At 38.8% G+C, this 24,593-nt stretch overlaps 1 protein-coding gene across 1 annotated transcript in view; it reads right to left on the bottom strand.

The window, feature by feature from the left end:
• LOC121294127 (disintegrin and metalloproteinase domain-containing protein 33-like) overlaps positions 1-24,593 on the bottom strand; it is a 96,621-nt gene that overhangs the window by 32,068 nt on the left and 39,960 nt on the right. The window contains exon 4 of the mRNA XM_041217711.1: positions 6,319-6,397. Within this exon, the coding sequence (XP_041073645.1) occupies positions 6,319-6,397 (79 nt within the window). The remainder of the gene's footprint in view (positions 1-6,318; positions 6,398-24,593) is intronic.

Raw genomic sequence — 24,593 nt, 5'->3', positions numbered from 1 at the left:
CTGCTTTGTAATGTGCTATTCTGAAATGTGATTCTTTACAATGTGATATTTTGTAATGTGATACTTAATAATAATTGGATAAGGGCATCTGCTAAGAAACAAATACTACTACTACTACTACTACTACTAATAATAATAATAATAATAATAATAATAATAATAATAATAATAATAATAATAATAAAAGACATATACATGGTGGTACCATGTGTTTGATATGTTATTTGTATTTTTTTCGAAGCTACTATAATGAGCTAAATTTACTGATTGTTCCTTCCAGATATTTCAATGCTGCACTTCCACTTTCAACAAATGTTGATATTGTGGACTTCTGGAATATTTCAAGCTACATAAAAGTGTCATTATTATAATTGTTTTAATTAAAAAGCATACACTGCCTATTCACATATGGAAATCTGTCTCCGCAAGATCATTTCAGGGGCACTGTCACCAAAGGGGCCACAACTTGTATAAAGCTGAAACATAGATATTTGCACTAATTTGCACTCAATCTCTCTCTCTCTCTCTCTCTCTCTCTCTCTCTCTCTCTCTCTCTCTCTCTCTCTCTCTCTCTCTCTCTCTCTCTCTCTCTCTCTCTCTCTCTCTCTGGATTGTGGGATTGTGGGAGGGGCCTGTGAGCAAAGAGCAAGAAGCAGTGAACTGTGCGAGCGGTGAACTGTATTAGTAACTTTAAATTAGTTTAATTAAATATATAAATACATTTGTTTTTTATATAAGTTTGTTTTAATATCTGCAAACTTTTAGTCAGCGTGTACCCCCGGGGATGGGCTCCCACTCGGGTGGTACGGGGGGTGGGGCTGACTCGGAGACACGGGTTCAGGTGTATACCTGACCCCGATGTCTCCGTGGAGGATGTGTTGTTGGCCGTGGGAAGGTCAGTCGGGTTTGGAAATATTAAATCTGCCTCACGAATGAACAAAACAATAGTTGTTTTCCTGTGTCAAGAAATTCTGGTCAGTAAAATTGACTAAAGTTATTCAGTTGGACTAAAGTTATTCTTTCAAATATCCTCCCGTTTATTGATAACGCCGTAGTTTTGAGAGAGCTCTCTCGATACAGCAAAATAATGTCGCCTTTTCAACAAATTCCACTCGGTTGCAAGGTACCAGAAATTAAACATGTAATGTCTTTTAGAAGGTAGGTTTTTGTACTTCTGAACGACCCTGATTTTGTTTTAAATGTTGCATGGCGTTTTAATATTGAAGGTAGGGACTATGTAGTGTTTGCAAGAACAGACATAATGAAATGTTTTCGTTGTGGGGAACAGGGGCATCTCAAACACTCATGCCCACAGTCAAACGCAGAAGCAGGTCTGAGTGGTAATAGTAATGCTACCGGGGAGGGGGCCGAAGTGGTTCAGAGAGCGCAGGTGCAAGAGACAGAGCAACCGGAACCAGGCCACTCAGTCCAGCAACAGCCTGCCAGCAGCGAGTCTACAGCCGAGCCAGAGGCTGCTACAACATCAGCTAATGCTGACCAAGAGAGTGAGTTCAAGGTGGTGGGGAAGAAACGGCGGCTGAAAGAGAGGAAGGCGTCCTCTTCTGCTGCCGGCGCGGCAGGCAGGGGGGAGTCAATTTGGGGACCTATGGTTTCTCACGGCAGTGGCGGAGGGTCTCAGCCCTGCGCTACGGTGGAACAGAGTAGTCGGACGGAGGAGGGTGTGGATGGTGATTCCCGGCCTGCTGATCCCAATTCTCAGGTTCAAGTATCGGGTGTGGTTAGTGGAGATGAATCTCTGTTGCCCCTATGGTGGTACAGTACTTGGCTGTGAGGAGGAAGTCCGCGGTGCTGGATTTCAAGCCGGCTCTGATGGGGATCCTGTCCCGGGTGGCCCCTCTCAGCCTGTGGAGTCGGCGGTGGCGGAGGCAGAGGAATCGACGGATGTCAGATGTTGCTGTATGAGGAGGGTGAAGAGGATGATGGAAGTTTCTCCGATACCTCGCAGTTCTCTGACATCTCGGCCAGCCAAACCGTTAAGGGCAAATTATGTACTATTAAAGAAATCAACACTTTTCTTGATAGATAGGTCTTGGGCTCCTCATGGTTTCTATCATTGTTAAAATCCATAGTGCAGTTAAAATCTCCTCCCAGTATGAGGACATGACCAGTGTCACATTATCCCAACACCTGACTCAACTTTAAAAAAAAAAAAAAATCCCCCCCCCCCCCAACATTAGGAGCATAAATATTAATAAAACTAATTTAAAAAATCACCATATTTTACTTCTACTTTTAAGAGTCTTCCTTGAACAGTTTTATTTATTGCTAAAATTTCTACTTTAAAACCTGGAGAAAATAAAACAGCCACCCCTGCACTGACATTTGAGCTTTGACTTAAAACACAGAAGCACCACCACTCAGACTGCCAGTGAAACTGGCTAGTACAGTCTGAATGAGTCACCTGCAATAAAATTGCAGACATTTCTACAGTGGTCTCTTTAAGGCTGAGAACTGTGACCTGGGAGAGATGGAGTGACTGCATCAGGGGCACCCCAGTCTGAGTGAGGAGGAGTGGCACAGGCTGGACACCCCTCTGACCTTGCAGGAGCTCACTGCCGCCGCAATGCAGCTCTCCAACCAGAGAGCGCCCAGGATCGACGGGCTGCAAGCTGAATTTTATAAACAATTCTGGGACTGTATCAGACAAGATTTTTATAAGGTCCTTCAGGAATGCAACCAGGTTGATATGTAATTTAAACAGTCCAACAACCTGAAGCACTGTTGACCCACAATGCAATAGGGGGAATACGTGTTTTTAAGGGAAACTTACAATTCATACTTACTCCTTAATAAATAAGAATTCACTTCCAGGTTAAAAGTGTAGCTTACACAATAAGCCCAGTTATCTGTTTTGTACTTCCATTGGCTACATATTGTAGGTTTAAAACGTGCAATATTTTGGTTTTAAACCATGATATTTGATACTACAATAGGTTAAAGAAAGTTCTCAGCTTATATGTCTTATTCTCAGGAAATGTGTTAATTTTGCATTTCCTGGGCTATTTCAATTCAGCAGTGTCTTCAGGGTCAAAGAATATAATTGGCGTACTGGCTAGTCAATAGGGAAAGCATATGATCGGTTAATGAAAGAAAAGAAGACATTGAAGGGTTGGGGATAATTTTACTCTTCAGGTGAAATAGCCTTAAAAGGTGCACATAAAAAAAACTGCACCTTTGCTAATAACACTCTAAAAACATCTATATTTTCAGAACATTTTATTTCTTAATGTTTTAATATCATATTCTGTGTATTTGAAAAATGTCCCCTAGGATGTGCAGCTGTAATTGCAGTTATGAATTTTTTTTTTTTTGTTTCTAGGGGTTTTCCTCTTAATGAGCTCCTAGTTAACTCCCAGTTCATTTTACACAACAAGTAATTTTACAACCTCACTAGACTTCAAGTCAAAATATTTACTTGCCATTAAAGCCAGATTAGGATTTTTGCCACGTGAACATTGAGGGATGTGAAGTTACTTCATTAATAATATTGGACAAGAATATGCATAAACAATCACAGTTGTGTTTAAAAAAGAAAATTGCAACATCTGGTAATACTGTGTTTATTGTGTATGGTCTGTGTTTCCTAAATTTCCAGCATGTGATAATTCATGGATTGCAACAGACTTTTCTTTCTGTTCAGCTGCCAAAAGCCTCCATATGAAAACATGCTAGCAATTTTTGGTACAGCAAAAATTACTACTGTTCTCCTAATTACTGCAAGACATATGCGTTCTTTAAAAAATATAACAGCATACAATATTGTTTGTTCACACGGCACCCATTATACATTATGAATCAAGTTTACATTAAAAATAAAGTGAATGATAATCAAGGCTTTAAAATCAAATACCTTACTTCTGTCAGGAAAACTCATGTAATATTTATTAAAGCTTAGACAAGACAAGTCAATTCTATGTTATACATATTTCCATTACATCTTTGGCCTTTGGCCTTGCCCTTCGAGGTACTCCTGCCCATAATTTAGTTTGCTGACAGTGGAGAGGCTGTAGGGAAACCAGGGGCAGGAGGGGCACGTAATGGGGTTGCCTAATATGTTTGATTTTAACCATTTTAATCTATCTTAAAAGTGAGTTTCCTGCCTGAACCACTGTTTTGCTGAATTTGTAACATTTTGGTCAAGATGCCAGGAAGCAGAGGGAATTTCAGGTATGTAGTGTTACAAAAAGTAAATAACTGATGCTGATGTTGGTGTTGGTGTAGAATATAGCTTTAGAAGCCTTGCTTATTACTCCTTTCATAATTGTAGAAGAACAAGAACTCAGGCTGGAACTTGAGTGTATTTTAAAAGCAGTATTCCCACATTTCGATAGGAATGGTGATTAATCAGTAATGCAAACCAAGTCCTTATTTAGTCCGCTACTGCCCTGTACTCGTCAATGACCTGTTCTCCAAGCATTCCCATTGTGTCTAGATGTAGACAGGCACTTACTGTATTGTTGCACTGTGGTATCACTGGGATACTTACACCTATCAACTAGCACTGGGGCTGCGGTGGTGGATTGTCTTCCCCTGCATACCAATCACTCACTCCCTATCTGACTGAGAATGCTGCAGCTTCTAGCATATCCTTCATGTCCAACCCCCGTTTCAGCAACACCTTTTCTCTTCAACAGCATGTGGCAATATGACGTTTAGATGTGAACGCTTGATGAATGGCATATGAAAAATGTCAAAACCATTGCTGTTGAGTTACAAATTGTAATCTGCAATAATACACGGCGCCTACATGTAGGGAACAATATTTAATGAGAATGCTGTAAGAACCACATAGTATCCAGGAATACTTTAAGAGACTGTGCTGTGATATTGTAAGGAATTGAGATATCAAACAGGTGACCCTGTCCTTGTGAATGAGTTAATACGGGAGATATGGATACTTGCACCTCACAGGTGCTACACAAGAAATCAAACTAGCAGCTTGTCCTGATGTCTCAATCGATTGCATTTTCGACACAGAATACCTGATGAACAAGCTTATTTACAGGCTTTTTGTAGATTTTTTATACCATCTGAAAAGCGAATTGACCAGCTCTTTATTTTTGGTTTTGTCAAATAAGTATTCCAGTTTTGGTGTGTTGAGGCATCCTAAAAATGTATCAGAACAAAGAGCATGACAGATGGGAATCTCAGTGCATGCTTCAGCTCTTGCAACAAAGCCCAGTGAACTGCTCCATAAATAGAGTTTTAGCATAGACAACACTACCACATTATACATATTTTTACACTACATTGTTTGACCTTTGGCCTTGCCTTTCAAGGTTCCCCTGCCCATAATTTAGCTTGCAGATAAGTGTAGAGGCTGACCACAGGGAAACCATGGGCAGAGGGGCAGGATAGCTGCCCTCCTCCATCAGACAAAGCCAAAAAGCAGATGAAGGCTGTGGAAGACTCTGGCGCTCAGCTGGGACATAATGGATTGAGGTAAGATATAAATCCTCTCCTTGCCGATCATTGGACATATTGCTTATCGAAGGACAAATAAGATACTAGCAATTCGACAGACAATTTGATCTGGTATAGGAAGTGCATAAAACATATTTGATATTTCCATGATTTGATCTAAGGTTAAAGAGATTTCCTTGCCAGTACCACTGCTTTGCTTAATAAGGGATTATAAAATAAGTAGCATTCTCCAATGGTGTGTGTGGTTTGGAGAGGGTGATGGTAGGAGTTTGGTTGGTGAGTGAGTGAGTGAGTGAGTGAGTGAGTGAGTGAGTGAGTGAGTGAGTGAGTGAGTGAGTGAGATCATTGTTATTGATATTATTGCAAAAACTGGATAACTATCTACTGGATATTTGGACTACAGCTTGGACTGTGATTTGGGTTTTGAGATGAACAGGCTTAACTTGCCTCGTTATTAGTTCGAGGCAACATCTGTTTAGATAGGTCTCAAGATTGGGTTAGGTTTTGTTTTCTTTACTTTTCTTTTGTCATTTTAAATAATAAACACATGCTACAGTGTTTTCTCGCATCCTGGTTGTCAAGTAGATTATCTCTCCTCTCTTACATTACAGTGATAACGCATCAAGCACTGATCCAATGCTCGACTCAGCTTTTGCTGTGCAAAGCTAGAGATCTGTTTTAATTGCTATTCCTCATATTCCTAGTTCAATTTAGGGACTGTATTTTAGCAATTACTATGAGTGTGTCAAAAAAGTATGTGTGTTTGAGAGTGACTGTGTATTTAAGACGTACAGAAGAGTTCTTTCAGAGGACGGAAGAATGAGACAGCTTGGATTGGCTCTGTAATGAATTAGTATTAGATACTTTACTTACTGTGCAATTTGGTGAGATTGTCACTGGTACCCCATCCTCAGTATAATGGGTCTCTGTAAAATCTTGGCCCAGCAGCTGACTGCAAAAAAAAAAAAAACCACAGACAAACAAACTCAGTGGGATAGGAAACTCTTAAAAGTTTCACTGCATGTATTTTGGATTAATTAATGCATCAGTTAGGGTTGCTCTTAAAACAACAAAAGGAGGGAAATGCGATGTTAGGGTTTTTAACCTTAACTCTGCATTCCCTCCCACTCCCTTACAAGCAGTGGAAGGGGCAAGGCAACACAAGCAATCACAGACAGCCATCATCAGTTAAGACAAACAACATACAACACTGCAGATAACAAATGAAATTGGAAATGTCAGGCCCCTAACTGTGAGTGAATTATGTCTAGTGATTAAAAACCGCAGACGGTCAACAATGGGGAAATATTAAGACAATCAGAGCAGGAAAAAAAAAAGAAAACAGCACAATTAATGACCCTTGTCATGCAGCTGCTTTTATATCCTGATGTGCTATTCTTTAAAAGTTAGCTGTAATGTCTGAGTTTATTTGGGGGGGGGGGGGGGGGGGGGGGGGGGGGGATTGGGGATGGGGCTTTTCAATTCCAAAAGTTTCATTCCAGTCAGCAACAGTTAACCAATCAAACATAGCTTCCATGTAAGCCAATGCTGGCAGTTCTTGGGGGAGGCATGTACACAAATCCAATAAACGTATAGAGTATGGGATTGTTTACAGAATGCTACCGCTGAACTAATTACTAAACAGTTATTCATATTTTCTTTCTCCTCATCCAAGCCCCATTGTTTCTGTGTATCATATGAACAGAACCAAGCCTCAAGTGTATGGAAAGTGTCTTCAGGGACTGTAATCACTTTAAGATGCCCAAGAACAGCCATGGGAAAGGGTTGTTGCTTTCTCAGGAAGCAAGTGATATATATTCATTTTTCTTATTAACCTCTTTTGCTGCTAAGAATAATGTTCATGTAAGGCTTGTATATTATAGTGTTACTGAACAGACTGCAGGGTTTAAAAACCTCACCTCATTTGCTATTGGCTGTCTAGCTGTTGACATCATCTGCCTATCTTCAGTAGTAGTAGGCAACTTGGAGATCCACGGACACCCCCAAAGTATGATTGTCAACTAAGTGGGTCATATCAGGAACAGTGGGCTGGCTCTCTTAATGAGCCAGTCTAACCAAAGTTTTTTTTTTTTTTTTTTTATTTGTTTCCAGGGCTGTCATCAATTTTGATTCATACCTTATTAGATTTATCAATGAGCCACCTTTAGGAATTGCAAGACAAGAAGTAGGCCAGAAGTATTTTTTTATGGAGTCAGTGATTGTTTGCCATGAAGAACTGGTGCTAATGAAAAATGGTATTCTAGATTCACGTTGTAGGGTTAAAGACCCACTAACTACATGAAACATATAAAGAAATTACTGTGTGGTTACATGCAACCCATGTACACAATGTTTAACATTCTGTTACACCTTCATCGCCATCATAAAATACATTATAAACAGCACATTGGACACTCAGCCAATCAAGATACAACATTTCAGGTCATCATCTACCAGTCAACAGACACTAGTGTAAACAAAAAGCCTTATTACTGTGTTTTAAACAATCAGTATCAGCTTAAATTTAAAAAAGTAAACGCTTATAAGTAGAGTGGTGGGACCACCCTCTAGGTTATTACAGAGCACAGAGCAGGGTTGAAGTGGGTTTGATGTCCAGATACCACTGTAATAGTAGTTCTGACAACAATTGGATGGGACAATAATTTGCACAGACAAGAAATGAGAACTATGAAAGAAAGTTCCAACAAATGACTTCAGCAAATTGAAAAAGTAAAGGTTACCCTCTATTATTTATTGATTAGGTAGAAGTTCAGTAGGCAAGATGTTTTTAAAGTGTGGCTGTCACAGTTATCAATTACAGTATTTGCTGTTAAACACCTAGCTTTGTATATTTGGATCAAAACCGAATCCTACCCCACTGGGGCCCCCACAGTGCTTTATAAAAGAGACCATCCCCTCAATACAGCAGGTTGTTTATTGAAAAGATGTCTTAGCTGGTATGTTGCTCAGTAGACTGCCTGCTATGCTATGATATTGACTGCTGGCTAAGGACTGCTTCTGTTATCTATCTATTTATTTATTTATTTATTTATCTATCTATTTATTTATTTATTTATATTCGGACATTTGGGGGTGCAAATAATTGCAGATGCAAAATTCAAATTGCACTGCGCCTTATGGAAACTTAAGAACATGCACAAATAATGATCCACAGTTATGCTAATGAGGGTCTCAATAAGCATGGTCTATTTAGCGGCCGCACTCGCAGAGTTAGGAGTAGAGAGAGCAGTAGTCGCTGTATGACATTTGTGAAGCACGAAAATACAAAGAAAAAAAAATGTCAGAGGTCACTCAGCATTAAACAGAGTTGTTTGGAAAAGCCTCAGCCAACATCAGTTATGTGAGTAACCTTAGAAAATGATATTTACTGGCCTGCCCTTTTTAGCTTGATATCCAGAAATGTGTCTTTCCCTCCAAACATTCAAACTGTGGTATGAAAGGAATCAGAGGCTAAGCAGTGCAGAGAACACAGCACTTTCACACGTGCAGGGACAGCGGTCCCTAGATTGATGCTGGGGTCTAGCTCATCCCTTAATTCAGCTATTAGGTCTAAGATGACCTGTTGAGTAAGATGCTAACGATCCTCCGGCATCCCAAACAAGGTGACCTTGGATTGAATATGCAGTCTTCTTCTTCTTGCCCTTCTCCTCCAAACATGTTCCTGTCTATCCTCAACAAGAGCCAAGTGTCGTTGCATCAGGAAGTGTACAACAGCAGCCATCCTGAAGCCAATGACAGGCCTCTGCAGGTGTTTGCTATTATACAGCTCTTAAATACTTGCTTCTACAATGGTTTGCACCTTGTAGCAAGAGGTGTAAAGTTTTTGATGTACAAGGCAAAATCCTTACATCACATTATAATGTTTGCATCCACTTAGCATCCAGATCCAACCCAACTGCATGCTCTTTTCTTCATTTGAATGCATTTCAATATAATGTTTATGGATTAATGATGGCAAAGCACAAATTTGCAGGTTCAGAATGCTAGGTGAACACCATTCTTTACATATGTCGCATTTTTAGCAGCTGGTAAAATCAGACTTTAAGGCTGCTAAACACTGTTTATGGTAGCATTATGGGGGATTTCGCATGTATCCTTACATCACCCGCTCAAAATAATGTTTCTGCACCTGACACCACCAAAAAAAATCAATGTTTTTTCTTCTTGCATTCTTCTAACAAGCATATCAGATTGTACAAGCTTCTTGTTATATTCTTTCAAACTGCTGTGAAACTTTTTTGTAATAGCTATTGTTAAATGTGTTCTTTAAAATGCAGCCCTTGGTTTTACATTTGACAATTATTGCTAGCAATTACGCTGGAAATTATTACTGATAATTATTGCTAGAAATTATTGCTAGTTATTACTGCTAGCAATAATTGCTAGTAGCACTGTGTAGCATAGAAAGCAAGATTGCTTATAATCTTGCAGAGAGAGTCGGCGAGGCTCTGACTCATATATATATATATCGGACAATATTGCCTGAAATTTTTCTACATGTGACATTATTTTACTTGTCATGCCATAAGAAATGTGGAGTTCGGAAGAGGAATCTTTTTAATTGTTTTTTTTTTTTTTTTAAGTAAAGCTTATTATTATTATTATTATTATTATTATTATTATTATTATTATTATTATTATTATTATTATTATTATTATATTATTCTAAAAAAGGCAAGAAGGAAATATCATATGAATTTTGAATTTGAAATGTAGTTAGTTACCACCTTTTGATAGTCATTACGATTGCATACTTGTCTTTCTGTCCCCTGCAAAATGTTTTTGTTGTTCTGTTTTAGTGGTTACCACCAATTAAACTCCATAGCCACCATCTCAGAATCATCGCTAGTTATTTGCTGAAATAACACTTCAATGGAGGTGTTGTTGTCAACAGGCAAACCGAACAGGTGCTCAGAAAGTCAGGCAGTACAACCTCATTTTAACCACATTGAAAAAAGAACAAAGACATGTTTTCCAGGAAACAAAAATGTTGACGCCCGTTCCTGATGACCTTCTTTGACTATTGAAACTAAGATTGCTATGGTAACGTGTGTTTATAGCATGTAACATTTTCAGGATTTATTAAGAATATCATAATATTATTTGTACTAAGTTACTTTTTCTTCTACTCCAGAGACTTTTACAGAATAATTGTTGTAGGTTTGACCATAGGTTTGACACTAGCAACACTAGCATACAAAGCAACACATTTAACTGTGAAATCTAATTAAAAAAACACACTTTACATTTGAGGCAGAGTATAAAATGCATTTATACTCACAGTATATTATATTCATTATACTCATACCACAGTTAAACTAGTTTGTTAGCATACTCTCTAGATACAAATAGAAGGATACTTTGTCCTGTGTCAAGCCAAATGATAATTTAGCGATACCTCAAATTGCATTTTAAGATATTTTGAAATATTTAGAGATATCTGTAAATCAATTGCAGATATCTTTAAAGGAATATGAGATATCTGTAAATAACCCCTTTTGAAGATATCTCAATAAAGATATATTTAAATAACGTTTTTCTAGCATGGTATGCCGAACTGTCATTTAGAGATATCTCTAAATAACTTCCCATTCATTTAGAGATATCTCTAAATCATTTTACAATATATTCACCTCGGTACACTTGTTGCACATGGTACTCGGTGCACATGGTGCTTGGTGCACATGGTGCTTCTGCACACATAGCGCCTCAGTGCTCGGTGCACGAGGCATGGAGCTCTGTGCCCCGGTGCCTTGATACCCTCTGCCTGTAGATGGTGCTCCTTTCTGCTGTAGGCTATGAACTGCTCTGCTTTGCGATTGTGGTCTGCTTTTCTAAACTTATAGCACTGACCGTCTGGCATGGTGACTGTTGTTCTCCCATAGCTCAACTGCTGTGTATGTGAGACCATATTTTATTTTCTATTATTGCCTTTGCAGTTAAAAAAAAGCAGTACAATTTTTCTTCCTGTCCAACATGCCGCAGCTCCTTGAGCTTGTGCTCCACTCCGGTATACGCTATGCGGTGCCCTGTTGAGAGACTACACGTGGTCCAGAACCAGGTTATTGCTGCTTTATCCATGCTTGTGTTGATGCAGTTTTTAAAAGATCGCTGGACATGCCCGAGCCCTGTTGTGTTCTCCATTGAGTTCTGCTGCAGCTTGCAACAAACATTGTAAACAAGACAAAACTAATTCTGTGATAAAATAAAATAGCACATTTAACACCACTGATTTTCTAGATATGCAGTATGTTCAGCCTCTTGCATTGCTCAATACACAAAACCCTTGATTAAAGTAACCTTGTACAACTTTCTTTCTTTTAAAACACATTTTCATTGTATTTCATGTAAATACTGTTCAGAAACATCAAGCGTTCACGTCCAGAAATCTTTGACAAAATGCAACTGTGTCGGTGTGGAGTCATCAAGGGTACAGAATTCTATAGGGTACAGACATCTACCACCTAAACTTACTTGCATGCCAACACATTGGCGATTTCTCTGCTCTTGAGAACAGGGGATTTTCTTTAATGAGGCAGGTCAAAACCCACTTGATCAACCAAAAAAATACAAGGAAACATTATTGAGGATTTTTTTGTGCAGTAAACTGTAACGTATTTGACTACGCAACAGTGTACAGGCACGTTTATTTTTTACTATTTATTTTCATGGACTATTGTGGAGCTACCTTTACTGAAAAAAGCTTTGAGCACCCTTCTATATATTACCTTTTTCAACTTCATATGGTGTTCCTTGTTTGTTTGAACTGCTGCCTTTTTATTCAGTAAATCAGGAAAAGTCATTGTCGAGCTGTGCTACAGGAATTAACGTAGCTTCAGTTTTTCTGGTTTTAGTGTGAAATGTATTTAGCACATCCCCTACAGTTTAATTTTCTGTCAGATTCATTCAGTCAATCATAATAACTTCAAACTTAGAATTCTACCTTTTGTAAAAAGGTGGAGGGCTAGTCATAAAGGCTATAATGTATACAGAGGGGTGTGTATGTGTATATGTGTGTGGCTGTTTGTTCGAGGCTAGGGAGCCTGCAAGGATTCAAATTCAGCGCCGTTTTGAGACACGGGCGAGGGGAGGAGCCGACAGCACAGCAGAACAACGCAGTTAAACGAGGCAGTCTTCCCAGCGACAGCGAGTGGGAGAAGTACAGCGTGGAAAAGTACAAAGCAGTTTCGAAGCAGAAAGGAGAAATTGCATCTTGAATTGCTTTAATCAGAAAACAGAGGACATTGGGGAAACACAGCCGCGTGTGTTTTTCTGATAACAAACAAGCTGAAACTCGGAGCAGCTGATTCAAATTCAGCGCCGTTTTGAGACACGGGCGAGGGGAGGAGCCGACAGCACAGCAGAACAACGCAGTTAAACGAGGCAGTCTTCCCAGCGACAGCGAGTGGGAGAAGTACAGCGTGGAAAAGTACAGAGCAGTTTCGAAGCAGTTTGAAAGCAGGTTGACGGCTGCAGAAGAAACTAAACTTCAAAAAAAAAAAACCCTCAACATGGTCTTCAAGCCAGTAATCTGTGACACCTGCTTGATGTGGGAAATCCGAGAAAACCCAGCGGAGCTAAACCAAGTGTGCGTAAAGTGCCGCGCGATCCAGGATTTGCATAAACTAGTAAGCATGCTAGAAATGGAGCTGGAAGAAGTGAGACAGCAACAGGATCTTGAGGAACTGGCACACTCACAATTCATGGAAGTCTGCATCACCCCTAACAGACTGAAAGCCACCAGGGAGATAGAAGGTCAGAACAGCTGGGTTCAGGTAGGCAGAAGCAGGGAAAAAAAGAAACTTCGTCAAACACAACCACCAGAAATCAAAACAACCAACAGATTTGAGTCACTTCAGAATTGTGATGAGCAGAACCAACAACAAGAGAATGAAAGGAACAACATCCAGGACCCTATTGACAGTGGTGACAAGACAGTAAAAAGAAGGGAGGTCATGATTGTTGGGGACTCCATATTGAGAAACACAGCAAGTTCAGTTCGCAGTTTGGACCCCCTTACTACAACAGTGTGCTGCCTTCTGGGAGCCTCGGTCAAGCACATCACTGAAAACGTGGACAGGCTCCTAGAACGAACAGGAGACGACCCGGTAGTAGTCGTCCACATCGGTACAAACAACATTGGAAGAGACAGACCAAAATCCCTGCAAAACAAATTCAGAGAGCTAGGAAGGAAATTAAAAGAGAAAACCAAAACTGTGGTATTTTCTGGTATACTACCCGCACCTTGCAAAGGACCATATGGACAGCTGGAAATAATAAATCAAAACGAATGGTTGAAGACGTGGTGCACACGGGAAGGCTTCACCTATCTTGATCATTGGACCACATTCTACAACGAGGACTATCTGTATAGACGGGATGGACTGCATTTAAATAACAAGGGAACTAGTCTACTTGGAGAAAAGATCCTCGAGCAGGTTCGGAAGCATTTAAACTAGAAAGGAAGGGGGGAGAAATCAACAAAAAAACAGAAGGGAGACCGCATCAAAACAAGAACAACAACTCAGGTAAGACAACCATTAAATGTATTTATCTAAATGCTAGAAGTATCAGAAACAAAATTCTAGAACTTGAAGCTACTGCACTAACAGGTAACTATGATGTGATAGGTGTTACAGAAACGTGGTTATCTGAGAGTGATGGGGACGAATATAATATTTGTGGGTATACACTGTATAGGAAAGACAGGCAGGACAGACGAGGAGGAGGGGTAGCGCTATACATAAGAAACAGTCTTGAAGCCCAGGTGTTAAACCTGGACAAAGAAAATAAAACCGAATCAATATGGGTCAGAATAACAGACAAAAATTCAAAAGGCATAATAATAGGAGCATGCTATAGACCGCCAGATTCAGACGGTGAGCACAATAATCTGTTATACAATGACATTAGAAATGTGTGTAGCAAAGGAGAAGCCATACTAATGGGGGATTTCAACTTCCCCCAAATAAAATGGGAAAACCCGGTGGGTAGCGCGAAGGATGAAATAGAAATGGTGGAAATGACAAATGACTGCTTCCTAACACAATTTGTCAAGGCACCGACTAGAGGGGAGGCATGCCTTGATTTAGTCTTTTCAAATAACGAAGATAGAATAACTAAAACAGAGGTCAGAGAACCACTGGCAAACTCAGACCACAACATGGTCTCATTTGAAGTGTTTTTTAAATCCTCAAAAGTAAAGACTAAAGCTAAGGTTTACAATTTTAGAAAAGCAAACTATGAAGGCATGAAACAGAGACTAACAGAAGTAGATTGGAGTAAAATAGAGAAAACACCCACAGAAGAAGGATGGTTGTTCTTCAAAAATGTAGTACTAGAGGCGCAAAACAATTACATCCCTAAAGTAGACAAATCTAAATGTAAAACTAAATTGCCAAAATGGTTTAATAGATCAATTAAAAAAAAATATTCAGCGAAAAAAGGCACTTTACAGAGCATTAAAAAAGGACCAAAAAGAAAGTACGCAGAAAGAGTACACAGAACTGCAAACGCAAGTCAAAAAGGAAGTTAGAAAGGCCAAGAGAGAAATAGAAATGAACATTGCTAAGGGAGCTAAAACCAATTCCAAAATGTTTTTTCCAATATTACAACAGCAAGAGAACATTCAAAGAGGAGATTAAATGTTTAAGAGATACAAATGGCAAAATCGTAGAGGAAGAAAAAAAAATAGCAAATATGTTAAATGATTACTTTTCACAAGTTTTTACAAAGGAAGATACTGACAACATGCCCCACATGTCATCCAGTTCCTATCCAGTTTTAAATAACTTTAGCATAACTGAGGCAGAAGTGTTAAAGGGACTAGGAGCTCTTAAAATAAACAAATCCCCTGGGCCGGATGAGATCCTCCCAGTAGTACTCAAAGAAATGAAAGAAGTAATTTACAAACCGCTAACCAAGATCATGCAGCAGTCTCTTGACACAGGGGTGGTACCGACAGACTGGAAAATTGCAAACGTAATACCGATCCACAAAAAGGGAAACAAAACTGAACCAGGTAACTACAGACCAGTAAGCCTGACTTCTATTATATGCAAACTTATGGAAACTATAATAAGATCCAAAATGGAAAATTACCTATATGGTAACAGGGTACTGGGAGACAGTCAACATGGTTTTAGGAAAGGGAGATCGTGTCTAACTAAACTGCTTGATTTTTTTGAGGATGCAACATCGATAATGGATAATTGCAAAGCATATGACATGGTTTATTTAGATTTCCAGAAAGCTTTTGACAAAGTCCCGCACAAAAGATTAATTCTCAAACTGAACGCAGTTGGGATTCAAGGAAACACATGTACATGGATTAGGGAGTGGTTAACATGTAGAAAACAGAAAGTACTGATTAGAGGAAAAACCTCAGAATGGAGTGTGGTAACCAGCGGTGTACCACAGGGATCAATATTAGGTCCTCTGCTATTCCTAATCTACATTAATGATTTAGATTCTGGTATAGTAAGCAAACTTGTTAAATTTGCAGACGACACAAAAAGTAGGAGGAGTGGCAAACACTGTTGCAGCAGCAAAGGTCATTCAAAATGATCTAGACAAGATTCAGAACTGGGCAGATACATGGCAAATGACATTTAATAGAGAAAAGTGTAAGGTACTGCACGCAGGAAATAAAAATGTACATTATAAATATCATATGGGAGATATTGAAATTGGAGAAGGAATCTATGAAAAAGACCTAGGAGTTTTTGTTGACTCAGAAATGTCTTCATCTAGGCAATGTGGGGAAGCTATAAAAAAGGCTAACAAGATACTCGGATACATTGTGAAAAGTGTTGAATTTAAATCAAGGGAAGTAATGTTAAAACTGTACAATGCACTTGTAAGACCTCATCTTGAATATTGTGTGCAGTTCTGGTCACCTCGTTATAAAAAAGATATTGCTGCTCTAGAAAGAGTGCAAAGAAGAGCGACCAGAATTATTCCGGGCTTAAAAGGCATGTCATATGCAGACAGGCTAAAAGAATTGAATCTGTTCAGTCTTAAACAAAGAAGACTACGTGGCGACCTAATTCAAGCATTCAAAATTCTAAAAGGTATTGACAGTGTCGACGCAAGGGACTTTTTCAGCCTGAAAAAAGAAACAAGGACCAGGGGTCACAAATGGAGTTTAGAAAAAGGGGCAATCAGAACAGAAAATAGGAGACCCTTTTTTACACAGAGAATTGTGAGGGTCTGGAATCAACTCCCCAGTAATGTTGTTGAAGCTGACACCCTGGGATCCTTCAAGAAGCTGCTTGATGAGATTTTGGGATCAATAAGCTACTAACAACCAAACGAGCAAGATGGGCCGAATGGCCTCCTCTCGTTTGTAAACTTTCTTATGTTCTTATGTTCTTAAGTGTATGCCCTGACCAAGCCTGTGTATCTATCCTGCTGCTCCCTGCCTTCCTCGAGAAGGTCAGGAGAGAAAAAAACGACAGTTCTCCTGGAAGCCACCAGTTGGCCCAGGAGAATCTGGTTTTCTAACCTTTGCCAGCTGCTGCAAGGCCAGCCCTTGGAGATCCCGTTGTGCAAGGATCTCCTTAGTCAGGTGCAAAGCTCCCTCTGGCACCCAGAACTGGGCAGACTCCAGCTGTGGTCAAGGAAATTCATGGTTAAACTCTTTTTAATAAAAGCATTTCTCAGATATTTAATTCTGCTGCCTGTGTGACATGCTGTAGGGTTGGGTTGTTAACCTTGATTCCAGAACATTTTTAACCAGATGTACTACAAAGGTTGTAGGTAAGGCACAGAACACAAACTGTGTTAACTCTGAAACTCGCCTTCCAAAATGCGGTCTGATCGTCTCCTAAGGTGTCATAAAACTTGCCAATGCAGTTATACCATTATTGTGTTAAAAGTTAGTTAAAATGCTTTAAGAATCATTTTTAATTACATAACTTGTGAACACAAGTTTAATAGTTATTTTAAGTTTCCCAATAAATCTGAAGTGTTTATAGTGTTTTAAATGAATATTATCCTTTGATTGTATTATGAAGTGTTTATATGCTTGTAATTGTAAATTTATATAGAGAGTGAAACTGAAATCCTTATGCTTCTACAATGAATGTAACTAAAGTTATATTGAATAGGAGGTTTAAATGATAAATGTAAAATCCTTTGATAACGAAATAGGCGGATGCATTCCATTTCTAATACAGCCTTTTTGTGTGACACGCAACTGTCTATCAAATACTGTGAACCAATGGAAGGACCGACAAGGATTTGTTTATAGTGCAAGGGAACGCCTATACATTTTGTTATTCTCAAAACAAAGATTTTCACATTGCTCTTCTCTCTGGATGCTGGACTCTCTCTGGATTCTCACTGGATTCGCTCTTCAAAACATCTCATCACTCTCAACTCATCAAACTCTGAAGTTCTTCAACGAAGACGCAATGATGTAATCATCGAAGCAGTCCTGGAGAAAATAGGCTCTCTCCAGAACAATTAAATCTTTTGCCTACAGACTTCACAGAGATACTGCACTGCGCTGGTGCACAACTAACTTCTATAGTGAGCACAACTGAGTTAAGAAGACTTTGTTTTAAACATTGCACCAACAGAATAAGTATCAAACTTATAGTGTGTGTTTCCAAGTAACTGAACTGAAGCCATGATATTTATATCATCACATGCGTACTTAGCCATGTGGAAGCTGGCGCATATATATATATATATATATATATATATATATATATATATTATATATATATATATATATATATATATATATGTATATGTAATGTGTGACTGAACCAAACAATGCGTGATGAACTATTAAGACTGCTTCACTAATGCAGAACTCTATAACCAGAGAGCACATCAAGGATTTATTATGAACATTTAACAATGCATTACTTTGCCTTGAATGTTTTAATTTGTTTCTTCTTTATACATATGTTTTTAACCATGAAACCCAACCTTTATTGTTCTTCCTCTGAGAATATGAATAAATGTAATAATAATTTAGATTGTTAGGTTTCTTTTTGTCTTGTAACAAATATACATTTATGATTGATTTGAATTACTTAAACATATATAATATTAATTGTTAATCTCTTTTCATCATGAATCTAGGGATAATTAAACCAGAATCGCCAGTTCTTATTGAGGTATTGTGTTTATTATGGTTAATAATTACATTATGAGCTATAATGGGTATTTTCTTTAATGGTAATTTGCGAGGACAGAGTTGTGACATAAACCCTAGATATAAAACGTAAATATGCACAACACTGTGGGTCTGACCCCTGATCGGGACCATCTGTCCGCCTTAGGGCTCTCAGATACGGTCGTTAGTACACTGAAGAACGCTAGGGCTTCCTCCACAAGAGGACTATATGCTTACAAGTGGAGGTATTTTCAGAAGTGGTGTATAACCAGAGGTCATGAACCCATTTACTGCCCCATAGCAATTATTTTACAGTTTCTGCAAGATTTGCTAGAGGCGGGCAAGTTCCCCTCTAAGCTGAAAGTGTACCTGGCAGCAATATCGGTATGCCACGTCCCTATACCCGGGCACCCATATTCTGGCAAACTGTTTTCTAAAGGGTGCTTGGCGGCTGCGTCCCCCTAGAAAGGACGTCCTCCCCGAGTGGAGTCTAGACATGGTATTGGAGGCCAACACTAAGGCCCCTTTTGAGACTATACATTCCATAGAGCTGACATATCTCTCTATGAAGACAGCCTTTTTATTGGCCACCACCTCCTCTAAGTGGGTCAGTGAGCTGCAGTCTCCTTCTGTACACAGTTCCTGTATGCATGTCTGGGATAATGAAAACAGGCTATCGTTGTGTATGAACCCTGCATTCATACCTAAGGAATTAGAGGCCTTCCATCCCCCTCCCTTTGATTTGGAGGAGGATAGGAAGCTTAATTCCCTCTTCCCAGTAAGGGTATTGAGAGGTTATGTGGATAGAATGAAAGCGCTGTGTCAGTCTGACCAGCTCTTCATTTTGCTATGGTAGAAATACCCTGGGTCAAGCCTTCTCGAAGCAGTGACTGGCCCACTAGATTGTGGACACAGTATCGACTGCGTACAATAATGCCGGCCTACCCCCACTTGGGAGGATGGCCACACTCTCTGCCAGAGATGTTTTATCATAATGTTTTATGCTAAGTACATGTTTTAAATTTAAATTGTTACAAGAATACAATTACAGGGAATACTCAGAGGCATCTCTGTCATTTGCTTATTAAAGTTTGAGGCCTCTTTGACAAGGTGGTCCTGGCTCAGACAGAAACAACCTCCCAAGCTTAACACACTACAACAAACTTTTGCAAAAAAATCCTAAAAAGTCATATTTTCACACATGTGGAGACTTTTATATACAGTAATGACAGAGTAAAGTAAAACAAACTGCTCTTATTGCCAAAAGAATAATGAAACATCACTTAAGCAATTCTTGACAGCCTGACAACTTGCTGTCATTGGCCCCAGCAGTAACATAACCCTTATGCTCCAGTGACTCAGTTAAAAAAAAAAAAAAAAAACTGTAAACATCATTTTGTCACCATCTGCCCGTAATCTCCCAACTTCCCCATGTCATTTAACAGCCCATAACAGTCACCTATATCAGTCTAGAAGTGATTTATCTTTTCATGTCTATCACAGACAGTTAGGGTCGCTGTAAATATGTATACACATATAGACTGTTACATCTGTACAGAAACACATTCTATAAATCCAAGCATGGCTCTATTACAATAAATATAATCATTGCAGTCAGAAAATAAACAATTGATAAAGTAGTTGGTTGCAACAGGTTGCATTTCTAGTAGTTGATAAAATTCTAGTGAGTTATTAGTGGAACTGAGCCCATTATTGAGAGCACTATTGGGATAGCTGCTTCCCATACACACAGTATATTATCACACCCAGGCAACACCCAGCAAGCACAGGGACTATTCCAGTTTTTATAAGGGGCGTTCATTCAAAATTCCTTTAGTCCTGGATATCACAAACAATATTCCACACAGCTTCGTAGTTCATGGCATTGACACAATGTTGGCTGATCAAAGTCAGTAAGAATTGTCCATGTATTGTAAAAATGATATGAAAAGACACTGAGCTAACAAAATAATATATCCAGTACATGTTTAACTGACCACCACTCTGTACAGTAGGTCTCACTTGTAGCTATAAGAAAGATGCATGCATTGTGATAAGTGTGCATTTCCTTTAATAGTTTTTCATTTTGAAGTTAAATAGAGGGCAGAGCGCTTGTAAACTTATTTCAGTCCTGCACTGCTATCTTTCCACTTCACAAGGGCACACAGAGACTGAGAAGAACTGGATCCTGGGTGTTTGACTCTAGTAGCTTTGTCTCCCCTTGTCAGTACATCCTGTTTGCATGTTTTCAATGCACCCTTCATGTGACCTCTTGGAAGTAGGAAGGCTGAGATATGAAATGAATGAAGTAACTAAAATATGTAGGGTTTGGGCAATTTTGTATTTACTATTTTTTTTTAAAGAAAAAAAAAATATATAAAATCAGATACAGTACACATTTTCCATAATTTGCTAATCTTTAATACAGGGCAGGGGTGGCTAACCCTGGGCCTGGAGAGCCACAAACATGTAGGTTTTCTGGGTATCATGAATGGCTAAAGACCTGGACAACTGTTTAGTGTTGACCAATTAAAATGTTTGGTTCAATTAAGTAATTGAGAACTCGGGTAGAACAAAAAGCAGAAGACCATGCGACTCTCCAGGACCAGGGTTGGCCAGCCCTGACATGGGGAAATGGTTGATGGTAAAAAGTATTAAGGTTTACTGGAATTGTTTTGTCCTTGATGTATTCGGGAGCCTGGCCATGAATACACTTCCATAAAAAGATGAAGCAATGGGATTTCCTCTGCTCATCAAGAAGTTGTTACTCATTACAAATGTGCTCCATGCTATACTAACTTAATACATCCCACAAACATGAGTTTCATATTTCACCACTTTATTGGAAAACATCATATTTTAGAGCTCAATCAGAACAAAAAATATTAATTTGCTATTATAAGTACTTATATATACCTATAGTAATTCCTTCCAAGTTTGTGGTTTGCTCTCCTGCAGCATCCCAGTAAGGTAGTCAGTGTGGTCTAATTTGCAAAATTGTAAATCTGTTTTTAATGTATTAGCTGCTGTAATTGTATTACTGGCGGTTCCCTCTCATATATGTAAGCAACTACACTGCTGGGTTCAACAGGCAAGCTAGCTTGGGAAATGCATTCAAACCATCAGGCAGGCGTACTGATGCAGGAAACAGAAACAAAGCTAACCGAGTATGAATCAGAAGAAAGAAACTTTGAATCACGAAGAAGACCCACCCTAAACTGGAAAATGACGGAGTAAAAAAATACATCTCACTTAAAGCAGGGAAATGTGACACCTCTCCTAATTTCACTGCAATAATACACTGTAATAACATATATAACTCTAGTTATATAGCTACCACACATTTAATAACTAAAATAAAAATGGTAGGCAATATATATTTTGTAATTAAACTGCAATGTTGTACCTGTTGTGTATTTACAATGCAATTACATATAAATAACCACATGTAATATACTAGTTACAGTGTAATAAAAGACTGAAAAGTGTTATGCTTAAATTTCTGATGCTTAAATTTCTAATTTCTCTACATGGGAAAGCTTAAATCATATCCAGTGCTTTAAATGGTCCTAATTTCTTTGCACAGTGATTGTTCAAAGGGGCAATATTGTATGAAGCTGGTTGGTGTTACATCAGAGAAGAATAGATTCTGCAATGTCTCAATGCACACTACACCTGACCTCCATTCACATCTTCAGATCTTTTCTGTGGATATGAAAAACAGTTGCATGTTAAAGAAATGGAATGAAAAAAAGAAGAGATCTCATTAAGAAGAGGCAAAAAAAAGGGCCTCCCGTTTTAAATAATGATAAAAAGTCTTGTTTTGTTTTGAGAGTTGTGTACAGGAAGAGAACACTCAGCTGGCCCATCCAGCTGCTAGCTGCTTCTCCAAATACGTCCTTTCCTTGGCCAGAAATCAAGTAAGCACTATATTTAACAATTCCGCAATACACAGTAACACATGTTTCTTCAACTTTTTACACCCCAGCCAACTGCTGTCTCAGCAACAAGCGACTCATACTCTTTAAATCTTCATATACTGTACTTCATGATACTTTGCCACCTACGAACTTGTATGGAAGTGATCCCTTTACTGAATGTAAGGAACAAATGGAGAGTAGTACATTTAAAGATGTTAATTGCACTATGCCTAATTAACTTTCAATGATGACTACGGTAAAGAGTTGTATGAAAAAAGAAAGCATTTAGGAATATGTCTAATTTGAAAGGAGCTAAATACTTTATATATTATCTGAATGGGGATGAGCTGCAATCCTGTATGTGAGTCTGCACTATTGTGCCCTGAGATTCACCATGCGGTCTATTCTTACCCTTGCACTTCCATACACGCAAAGACAAGCACGTGCACAATTTATAGATGCACACGTAGATTGGATTTCTACATCAGGGGTTGAGTTTGATTGGTTGGCTCTGCTCGTAAACAGCAAGAGCTGATATCAACATTACTCCAGTGGCACTGCACCAAGAACCTCTTTACATCAGCAGGCTTCTTCCTTACTGGATATCCTGCCATGAGCTCATCAGGGAGACCCAGTGGAAATATAAAACCTTATTCACACAGCCCCCTACGGAGTAGTGAAACAGTACCACATGCCATAAAACAGTCACTGTATAAAAACTACACAGATTGTTATCTGAATCTATAGGCTAGGGATTACGTACTGTATATATACAAGGCAAGGTTATGTCTGTGGCTCCCATTTGAGCACTGTCCGTAAATGTCATTATTATTCTGTACTGTATTAAAGAAGAACTGTTTTTCTTTCTGAAATTCTAAACTATTATGTATTGATATTCTGGTTTATTTTGGTTAAACAAAAATGGTACCAGTGAGTAATTTTAAAAAGGGAAGTGAATCTTGTCACTTGAAGAAGCAGATTCCTCCAATTCTTTATCACTGGACTGCCCCTTCCAATAGACTTCAACACACTTATCAAAGCAGGGGCCTGTTATTGTTCTGGTATTTGAGATACACCAGAATGTCTTTCATTGGAAGAGCTTGTAGAACTGGAAATGATGTGCATTTCGATACTGGTTGAAAATGTTATACTCCCACATTCTGTGTAAGCGCAGTTCAGACAAAGTGGACTTCTAATAGAGGGTTTCATTATACTATCAAAACGAAAGATACCATTCCAAACAAAGTGTTCTTTAAATGACTTGGCAGGCACTTAATATAGCACACAAAGAAATACACACACGCACACAGGTATTTAAGAGAACTTTACATTGACTCCCATACACTGTAAACCTCTTAAAATCCAGTGGGGACTGGGGAAGGGGGACCAACACAATAGTACCTAATGAAGTTACAGGGGCTAAAGGAAATACTGCTACATTTTTTTGTTTGAAATGTCTGTTTAAATATTACAGGAACTTAGCCTGTGTCCTCACAAAGTAGGTTTTGTCAGTTTTCTTCCTTGTGGGGAGACTTTTTGGACCCAGCAAGTACTATAAATGAGCAGAGAGAGAGAGAGAGAGAGAGAGAGAGAGAGAGAGAGAGAGAGAGAGAGAGAGAGAGAGAGACAGAGACATCCCCAACAACATTGAAAACCTTTGCTTTTATCCCATTCACTTATACAAAGTCTATTATGATAGTGAACAAAATGTTATTTTCTCCTCTTGAGTTCTCCCTCCCCTGGATAAAACAACTCAACACTGTGGCCATTCAGAATCATGTGGCCATCAAACTAACAGCCGGAACAACTTGATTAGCTCAAGCCTGTTTAAAATATGATCTGTATGGGATAGAACTGGGGGCTGCAATAATAAACAACACATTTGCTGCATTTTAAAATGAAACATCATAAAAGATGATTTCAGTAATAGGGAAAACTGGTAACCTACTTGACAGTATATTGCTCATTTTCTACAGAATGTCACAGAATGCAGTTAAATGTCATAGCTAGGTAAGCTATTGAGTAGAATAACTTTTTCTTATTCCCTAATGATAGTAGTTTGACAAATTATAACA

Source organism: Polyodon spathula, chromosome 2 (assembly GCF_017654505.1).
Source record: "Polyodon spathula isolate WHYD16114869_AA chromosome 2, ASM1765450v1, whole genome shotgun sequence".
NCBI classification, from domain to species: Eukaryota; Metazoa; Chordata; class Actinopteri; order Acipenseriformes; family Polyodontidae; genus Polyodon; species Polyodon spathula.
This window is presented reverse-complemented; position numbering and strand designations above follow the sequence as displayed.